Genomic DNA, 10,206 nt, shown 5'->3' on the forward strand with positions numbered 1-10,206 from the left:
CTTGTGCTTGCTGGGCAAGCTTACACCTCCCCCAGTTATATTTTTAAATTAAGTAGACATATTTATTTTCTTAGCCATTTACTAATATATCAAATTTCTCTAACATTTTTCTTTTTTTTATTATTTTATTATTCATATGTGCATACAAGGCTTGGGTCATTTCACCCCCTTGCCCCCACCCCCTCCCTTTCCCCCCCACCCCCTCAATACCCAGCAGAAACTATTTTGCCCTTATTTCTAATTTTGTTGTAGAGAGAGTATAAGCCATAATAGGAAAGAACAAGGATTTTTGCTGGTTGAGATAAGGATAGCTATACAGGGAGCTGACTCACATTAATTTCCTGCGCACGTGTGTTACCTTCTAGGTTAATTCTTTTTGATCTAACCTTTTCTCTAGTTCCTGGTCCCCTTCTCCTATTGGCCTCAGTTGCTTTTAAGGTATCTGCTTTAGTTTCTCTGCATTAAGGGCAACAAATGTCTAGCATTTTTCTTTTATTCTTTGCATCTTAAAAACATTTTCTTTGGTTTATCTTCTTCATCCATTTTCTAGCATTTGCTTCTAAGTTAGAGATGAAAAGTGGGAGTGGAGACTGGTGGTGGATGTCACAACACTAAGTGGTCAGTCAGGAGTTGTTGGTACTCCTAGCTGTGCAGACAGTACTTCCCATGCTCTTTTTTTGCCTCCTCCTCTTCCCTTATTCAAAGGATATTTTCCTCTTGTTAAAGGAGATCCTGATATTCCCTATGGTCCAGAAAAAGAGTTATGCAAATAAAATACCTAGTTGGGAAGTAGGAAACTCCACAGGATTAAAGTTATTAAAACTGGCTTCAAATATTGCTCATGAGAATTGCTGAACAATTCTGTCATCTTGACCCAGAACAAGCCAGGGCTTCTCTGAATCATGAAGCATAGTCTCTGAGCATCCCACAACCTTTATAAAGAAGGGAACTTCACTGGGGGTGGGTGACCCAAGGGTATACCCAGGTTGTCTTGATGGTTCTGTTAAGAATTATTGGAGGGAAGCTTAATAGAGGGACAATTGTCAACACTGAAAAATTAACATTTTGTTGACCTAGTTGCCCTCTCTCTGGTCAGGAATTCAAAAGATTGGTTGCCACATGCTTCTAGAGTCATCTGTTTTTGTCATGTGTTTGGTACAGTCACTGATTCATAGAGGGGGAGCTGGCAGTGGGAGTTAGGTCAGTCATGGGAGGGGAATATTCTGGAAGGGTTTATTTCCTTTTTTTCCTCTTTATTATGTAAGATGTGGTTTACCCAAGGAAACAATATATTAAACACAAGTTAGGGTCTCAGCCCACAGAAGCCTATTTTAACACATTGTTGCTGACTATATTCAATGTAAAAAGGGAAATAGGTTTTGAGGGTGACTAAATGGTGAAATTTAGAATTTTCACTGAGTAAGGCAGGATGCATTGTGGAAGGTGGGGGAAGATGGATACAATATGGTCCCTGCTCTTAAAGAACTCACAGAGGAAAACTGTTGGACCAAAGGCTCAGGTGGCAAAGCTCACTCAGGAATAGCCAACAAGCTAGTGCAGAGGAGAGAATGTAGTAGGGCAGAGAATAGGGGCAGAGTGGGCTGGAAAAAAATCTGGAGGCTTCTTAAAAATCTAAACATAGATCTACCATATGATCCAGTAATACCACTCCTGGGGATATACCCAAAAGAATGTGACACAGGTTACTCCAGAGGCACCTGCACACCCATGTTTATTGAAGCACTATTCACAATAGCCAAGTTATGGAAACAGCCAAGATGCCCCACTACTGATGAATGGATTAAGAAAATGTGGTATCTATACACAATGGAATTTTATGCAGCCATGAAGAAGAACAAAATGTTATCATTCTCAAGTAAATAGATGGAACTGGAGAACAGCATTCTGAGTGAGGTTAGCCTGGCCCAAAAGACCAAAAATCGTATGTTCTCCCTCATATGCGGACATTAGATCAAGGGTAAACACAACAAGGGGACTAGACTTTGAGCACATGATAAAGCAAGAGCACACAAGGGAGGTATGAGGATAGGAAAGACACCCAAAAAACTAGATAGCATTTGTTGCCCTCAATGCAGAGAAACTAAAGCAGATACTTTAAAGTGACAGAGGCCAATAGGAGAAGGGGACCAGGAACTAGAGAAAAGGTTAGTTCGAGAATAATTAATTTAGAAGGTAACACACATGTACAGGAAAGCAATGCAAGTCAACTCCCTGTATAGCTATCCTTATCTTAACTAGCAAAAATCCTTGTTCCTTCCTATTATTGCTTATACTCTCTCTTCAACAAAATCAGAGATAAGGTCAAAATAGTTTCTGCCTTGTAGCAAGGGAGGTAGAGGTGTGGCGGGGGGGTAAGGAAGGGGGCGGGGGGAATGAGGGAGAAATGACCCAAACATTGTATGCACACATGAATAAAAGAAAAAAAAAATAGGGGCAGAGTGGGGCTTTCCGAGTTGGTCTGATGGTCTAATCACTTGCACAGAAAGTAATTGTCTGCTTTCTTTCTTTCTTTTTTTTTTTTTTACAGTGATTTACAGGCAGGCAAGGATCAAAAGCCCAGTTTGTTTCATATGGTCTTGCCTCACACTGAAGAGTCATCTTATATACAATAGCTCATTACCATGAAAAATAAGAAAGTGATTAATTGCAAAAAATCTTTTATATTCAACTTTCTAGAGATAGATCTGTCGAAGAGCAGAATAAGCAATTTTGAATAGCTCCTGTTTAATAACTGGTCCACTTTGCAACTTTGTACCTTATTAGGGATAAAGCATGTGAAGCCTTGCACTGTTACCAAGGATACGAAGTTCATGGGGTCAAAGAGGAACAAGGGAAAAAGGAAAAAAGGATCCATGAGCAGGGTCAGGCTCAGGAACTACTCACCAAAGATGGTGGCTTGTATGAGTATCTGGCCGGCATCCGTGGGCAGGTTGATCATCTCTCATTCAAAAATTTGGAATCTAAAATGCTCCAAAATCTGAAACATGTCTTATCCCAAGAATTTTGGATTAGGGAAGCTCAGCTTGTGTGAACTTTTTTCTATTTGGTGCCCTAGAGTAAGTACCCTCTTTGAGAAACCAAAGGCATGATCTCAGGCTCAACAATATCTGCTATGGTTTGGATCTGCAATGTCCTTCACAGGCTCATGTGTTAAGGGTTTGGTCCCCAGCTTGGTACTGTTGGGAGGTGGGAAAGTTTAATAGGTGGGGCTAGTTACTGGGGGTGTGCCCTTGAAGGAGATATTGGGACCCCTGCCTCTTCCTACCTCTCTCTTTTATGCCAGCTGTGAGGTAAAGTTCTGCTCTGCTTCATGCCCCTCCATGATACATGCCTCACCAATGGCTCCACCCCAGCATAGACTGAAACTTCCAACACTGTGACTTTCTTCTTTATAAATTTATTATCATCTTAGGTAATCTGTTACAGTAACAGAAAGCTGACAATCACAGTTTTCATGTGCTTTTTTTCTTTTTTTTTCATGTTGTTGCCTTAATTTTATCAACTGGATTTCTTTTCTTTGTTGTTGTTGTTCATTTATTCACATGTGCATACATTTTTTTGGGTCATTTCTCCACCCTGTCTCCCTCCCATACCCTCTCCCCTCTCCCCCCCTCAGTTCCAGGCAGGTCCTGTTCTGCCCTTATCACTAATTTTGTTGAAGAAAAGACATAAGCATAATAAGGAAGACAAAGCGTTTTTGCTAGTTGAGTTAAGGATAGCTATACAGAGAGATTCCTAACATTGCTTTCATGTACCCATGTGTTACGACCCATGTTAATTCAACTCTAACTGATCTTTACATTGGTTCCTGATCCCCTGCTCATGATAGCCTGTCATTTTAAGGTTTCTGTATTAGTTCCTCTGGAGTGGGGGATGCTAAAGGAGTTCACGTGCTTTTATGTTAACTTGACAAGAGGCTGACTGAAATTCAGCTCTGTATTGAGACTTTTGGTTGAACCAAGTATTTGTTCACATTTCCATCTTTAGTTTTGTTTTTGTTTTCTAAGTGAGGAACTGAAATAAAAGATAAACTTGGGCAGAGTCTATTGCATTTCTAAAAGTTCAGTTCATTTGTAAGTCACTCATAGGTAACAATATACATACATATGGTGAGGTACTTGAAGAAAATGCTTTTGGAACATTACAAATTGCTATTGTTTAAGTACATCATTTTGCTTATTGGGCATTATGCTCTTGAAGACTGACACTACTGTAATCTTGTTCAGAAAACAGCACTTTGGAGCAGCACATGGTCTTCCACCATATGTCATGCCCTACATCCACATGTGTGAAGAGAAGACGGAGCACAATAGGCAGAGTTTGACTCATTGCGCATGTCTCTCCCTCTACAGGGAGACAGATTTCCAACTGCATAGCTTCACCTCTATGGACAGATAGCAGATAATGTAGCAGTGTTACAAAGAATAAAAAGGAACATTTAAAAACATCCATAAAACTTGATATCTGGTCAGCAACAAGGAATGGCATGATAAGCTATGGGACATTAATAAAATGGTGTATTACAAAATTGTTAAGTGATCATTGAGAATACTATGTAAAAAATGCTTAGGATATATTTAAAGGAGAAAAGAAAAAAAGTATTCTAATATACTATGTATACTGCAAGTGCATGTGGAGGAGGTCTGGCAGATGAGATGCCAAAACAGGATACAGTAGTTCTGTTAGAATACTGGGATTGTGGGGTCTCAAAAATATGTCCTTTAATGTGATAAAAACAATATTGCAACAATAACAGCAAGTTCATCAACTAAGTGATGCTGTGGGTACAGAGGGGTTGATATTAACAGATAAATAGAGATCGGATCTTACAAAGGAGAAAAAATATTTTAAAAGAATGAATCTCTGTTTCCTGAATTTGCCAACTTAATGAATTAAAGTCCACAGTATTGAAAACATTTTCTGAGGAGCTGTTTAGTAGTAGTTGGAAGAGAGAGCTTCAACTTAACCATAACTGGAATTTGTTTGCCAAGATGATTGCACTAGAAAATAAATCTTAAAATAGTTGTCTAAAATGGTCCAGCTTGCATATCCTGGCTGAATTCACGCTTAGAAATCACAAAATAGTTTGGGAAAAGAAACCATGTGCCTAATAACTAGGAATATAGAGCAAGAGATATTAAATAGAGAAATTTCAGAAATAGAATGCTTACTTAAAATTAATAGAAACAAGTATTTGGATTGACAACCAAATAAAGGAAACTAATGACTACTTAAATTTATATTTGTTTATATTATTTTAAAGGCTACTAGGAACAGTTCTCTTGCCTGTTATGTTAGTGTTAACAATTTTCTAAAAAGGTTGATTGGAATGGATTGCTCTCTTCTCCTCTAAAAGGCAAGAGCGATCCCCTTTTCTTTTACCTCTGTTTAAAGGAGCAACAGTTTTACCCGAATAGTATTCACATGTGTTTATCTGGGGCACTGGGCTGCCTTACTGCAAATAGGAGGGGTGGCTTAATATAATATGTTAAGAAAAATTCACACATCATACAATCACACATTTTATTCTTTCTGGTAAGCAAAGTTAAACATCCCAGCCCAACATTTGCAAACCATTCTTTTAGCACAGGAAAATATTCCCTCAAATGCATACGTTAGCATCCCAAGTAGGTAGATAGAAGAAGAAACAAACCTGAAATAGATTTCTTCTGAAATAGAACTTGGTAGTTGACTCTTGATTTGGAAATTGTGTGTGTGTGTGTGTGTGTGTGTGTGTGTGTGTGTGTGTGTGTGTGTATCATGTTAAGGAGTTGAGCTGGTTCTAAAACTTCAGAAAGTAACTTTTCCAAACCTCAAGCCATACTGGACACTTCTGAATATCTCCTTTTAGACCTGTGAAAGATTTGCTGAGTCTCTGTGAACATACTGTCTTGCTATCTCCTACTTCTAAAGATTTCAACAGTGGTAAACATATTAGAGGAAATTTTTGCTCCTGATAGTTATCCAATAATTTTCTCCTCTGTATAAATGATATCCCACTTTCAAAATGTACTAGAATTATTAAAAGGTATTGTGATTTTAAGAAAATATTTTCCACCTGTCTAAATAAATCCATTGCCAATTGCACTTAATGTAAAGCTGTGTAGATTACTTTGAGCTATTCCAACATTTAAGAATTTCTCCTCAAAAATACTTTACTCCTAACATCTTCAGTTTTAGTCCCAGGAATGTATTGTATTGAGTAAATAATATTTGGTAATAAAATACATCTGTGTTCACACATCTATGAAACTCTTTTGAGTAGTAGCTATTTAATCCATATCACATAATTTTGATCACGAATTGCATAACTTTGGCATGTACTTTGCTGTAACTCATTTCTTGGCAACATATAAACTGCCTTTGATATAACATAGAATATCCAAACTGGGAATGAATGATAGAAACAATGCAGTGTAAATCAGTCTCTTCCCCTCCCTCCTTTCGTAGAGTAGGAAACTGAAGTGGGAGAAGATAAAGTTTGCCCAAAATCACACCTATCATTTTCCGACTTAAATTTAAGCTCTATTAAAATAATGACATACTTGTGATTTTAAACTTGATCTAAAGTTGATTTTAAGAGCATGATTCTTAAGACACAAAAATTGCTACCCTTAAGAAATTATGGTTGGACTTGAAGTACACAGAAGAGATAAGCTCCAAATTTTTGTCCTCAATTCACCTCTTGAGAGAAAGTGACTGAAATGATCTGATAACTTAAAATCATCATTCTTTGAGGGTTTCAAATAGTCCTGATAATTCAATATTCTTCTGCCACTGGTTCATATGATATTCTTGTTGATTGTCTTTCATTTATTGTAGTTGACCAAGAGATATAAGAAATAAATTCTAGGATACCATTGTGATATTTTTCCTCAGTTATAAAAAACTAGGAAAGAAAGAGACTTTTAATGTGTAAAGTTCACTGACCTGGTAAACTTAAAATCTGGGCTTCAGTTAAATCTAGTAGATTAACTCCTGTTTTGCTGTTATTTACAGTTTGTGGGGGTGTTGAACAAATGTACAAAATAATGATACTTCCAAAGGTTTGTATTTCATACAAATCTTGCATACTGTTTCAAACTATCAATTTTATAATTTTTAGATTTTAAAAGACATGTAGTAATTACCAGTACATGTGTCTCAGAAATGTTAAAAACACTTGGATATATATGCAAAATTTGTTGTGTCCTAATGAAAACAAATTCTAGTCTATGAAAATATTACATCAAGTTGTCTTGCACTTGGTAAGGAAATTATACACGAGTGATAGTAAATGTTTAAGATTTTCAGATAAAGACCCAGCAAATCAATTTAAATGAAGAGCTTAAGAAATAAACACAGCTATCTAAAATATTAATTTTTCACATAAATAGTCACACTTACTTTATTTGAAACCATGATCTTGTTTGAGGAAAACACTATAAAACTAAATTACACAATTCAACTTTTTTTTTAACTCTCCATCCTCCAAAACCATCCCATCTAATGAGGGTTTAACTATTTTACCTTCACTTTTTTTTTCTTTCAGCAATTACCAAGTGTGCAAACCTTTTCAATAGGTAAAAACAATTTCTTACAATGGAACACTAATTTTTTTCTTTCAAATTCTTTAGCTATGAAGCACCTCCATCTCCCTTGGATAACCCATGCATCCTGTCCTGCTTGGCATCTACAGCCCTTTCTAGACTTATCTTGCTTTCAGCAGGTGCCAATAGCTCTTTGCTGAAAGCATTCAACATTGTTTACATTGTTAAGAAGCAATCGGAACTGCCTCCTTTCCTACTCACTGCCTCTTGCAGTGTCCTTAACTCTCACCACCCTTCTCTAAAATGTGCCCCCTACATGCCTATTTACATGATTCTCAGGCACCAGGGGCTGCACATGGATCACATACCACATCAGTTTCTAACATGGGAAGGCTGTTGGAGCAGAGCAATTTCTTTCCATTGGGAGTTGAGTGTAGTCATGTTTCTATCAACACAGCCACCAGACGCTTGTATGCAAAGATTAGACTATTGTCTCATGGTCCCACGTGCCTTGACTCTGATTGATGTAGCAACAGTATCTGTCATAGGGGCTGTTTTGCTTATAGGAGCAAACGATGATACTGTCCTGGGGCACAAAGAAGATGCTGTCCTCTGGCTCAGGGCAATCAGATCTGTCCCAGGCTGAGCCCTTGGCGTCCAAGGCACTGTAGGCGAGGGAACTGCCCGAGGGACAATAGCCATCCAGGTATCTGGACGTCTCCTCCCGACGCCCGCTCTGGACCAGGCTCTGGCATTCTCCTTCCTGCGTGGGTGTAGTGATGGAGCCGGCCATAGGCAGCTCACCCTGCCCCTGTGGGAGCGGCTTCCCTCTGAGGCCTGCCTTCTTAGCCAGCTCATCTGAGCTGCCCTTGCCTGACTCCAGATCCGAAGGGGTCCTCAGCAGTTCCACCACCTCTTTGTCCTTGGGTTTCCGGAAGCAGGGCAATTTGCGGACCCAGAGCAGCTCATTTTCTGGCCACTTGGTGCATCCCTCGGTTTTCCTAGCCAAGGCAATGGCTGCGATGCCTGGTAGGCAGATGGCTGGCCCGATGGCCAGGAGGGGGATGTTTCCCAGAGTCTCTCCCTTCATCCCAGAGACAGTGAACATGAAACCAAACACCAGGAAGACACTAACCAGGGCCACCACCAGCCCAGTCCTTGGATTAATGTCATCAGGCCGCATCTTTCACTCCATCCAGGTTGGGGGCTGCTTGCTGGCCGGGAGAAGAGTTCCTCTCTTCTGTCAGAGGTGAAACCACAGTGAGTTAAAAAAAAATTCAGTCCAAGTACCCATCCACCAACTCTGTCTCTTGCTGGTCTGGCTGTTTGTCTCTGCCTCTCTACTTGCCTTTCAATTCTGGTCTCTTATCTATCTTGCAATTTCTCTCTCTCTCTCTCTCTCTCTCTCTCTCTCTCTCTCTCCTCCTACCCCTCACTACCTCCCTCCCTCCCTCCCTCCTTTCCTATTGCAACCCTTGTCTGTCTCACATAAATATGCACCAATTGCTCCAAGGAGCAGTCGCGGGTCACCGAGTTACCTGAGGTTTCCTGCCACCTCCCGTAGGGACAGAGGAGTCTGAGTCTCCCTAGGAACCGTCGCAGCAGCTGGCCCTCGGTTCTTTGGGAGGAAAGCCTGGTTTCTCCCACTGACACTGCATCCAGGAGCTGGGACGTGGGAGAGTCCTTTCCCAGTCGGTCCCAGAGCTCAGCAAGCGGAGCCTGGGCGCCGCTGGGCGCCGACTCCGCGCTCAGAGGCAGAGGGCGCTGGAGCGAGGACTTCGCGCAGAAGGAGGGAAAACGGCGCGAGCTGGCCGGGTTGCATCACGTTCGCGTCCCAGCAGCTGGAAACAAAAACGGACGCGCGGGGGCGCGAGGGGGTGGAACCCCGGGGAGCGGCCGCCCGCTGAGGGGCTGTGCAAGATCTCTCCTCCGCCCGGGAGGCTGAGCAGGTGGCTGGACCCGCTTCTTTTATAGGGCGCCGAGAAGGGAACTCAGGCGGGTTTGCCCACGGGGCAGCGGTTGGCCTGTCCGCGTCTGGGTTCCAAGTTTTAGACGCCGGCTGGAGAGGTCCTCGGACATCCGCAACCTTCTCCAGTTACAAGTCCGAGCGATCCGACTGCCCGGACAGTAGCCCTGTTTGGGTTCGTCTCGACCTCGCGGCTCCTGGGTACCGAGGGCTCGGTGCCCCTCTTGGGACCCGGTGCCTGCGGACCGCTCAGGGCGCGCTGAAGCTGCCGTGACGTGGAGCTGGCTGCGCGCCCAGTCTGCGCGGGCCTGAGTTGGTTAGCGGTGACCCGCGGGTTCCCCGCTGTGTTGTGTGTTGGGTGAGGCACCAGAGTGCCTTCCCCCAGACCTGGCATAGGGTGGCCTCGGGACCTCAATCCCATTTGGATGCGGCTGTAGTTCCAGCCAGGCGGGCTGGGGCAAGGAAGAAGGGATCCTTTTCCCCTTCCTCCCCCTTCTCCAGCTAGTTAGGAGAAGGGGCCTTGACCTGAGGGGTTAGGTCTGCCACCTTGCCATACTGCTGGTGTAGAGAACCTAACACTTCTTCCCAGTTCGTGGTCCACAAGTTGTTCGGGTCACTCAGTCCCAGGGGCGAGACTGGGGATTTGGCTCTGATTCTTCAACAGGGCTACCCATTTAGGGTAGAGGTCGT

General features: G+C 42.0%; 1 protein-coding gene across 1 annotated transcript; it reads right to left on the reverse strand.

Moving 5' to 3' along the window:
* Nucleotides 1-5,728: 5,728 nt before the first annotated feature.
* On the reverse strand, nucleotides 5,729-9,511 carry Tmem215 (transmembrane protein 215). Its single transcript, XM_074051620.1, has 2 exons — nucleotides 9,089-9,511; nucleotides 5,729-8,790 (listed from the first exon to the last, which is right to left on the reverse strand). Exon 2 carries the CDS (start codon nucleotides 8,731-8,733, stop codon nucleotides 8,032-8,034), a length of 702 nt encoding a protein of 233 aa, XP_073907721.1. The 5' UTR covers nucleotides 8,734-8,790; nucleotides 9,089-9,511; the 3' UTR covers nucleotides 5,729-8,031.
* Between the last annotated feature and the right edge of the window lie 695 nt (nucleotides 9,512-10,206).

This window comes from Castor canadensis, chromosome 13 (genome assembly GCF_047511655.1).
Source record: "Castor canadensis chromosome 13, mCasCan1.hap1v2, whole genome shotgun sequence".
NCBI classification, from domain to species: Eukaryota; Metazoa; Chordata; class Mammalia; order Rodentia; family Castoridae; genus Castor; species Castor canadensis.

Excerpts from the sequence above, each read along its gene's own strand:
- Tmem215 (XM_074051620.1), bottom strand. The coding sequence starts at position 8,733 with ATGCGGCCTGATGACATTAATCCAAGGACTGGGCTGGTGGTGGCCCTG.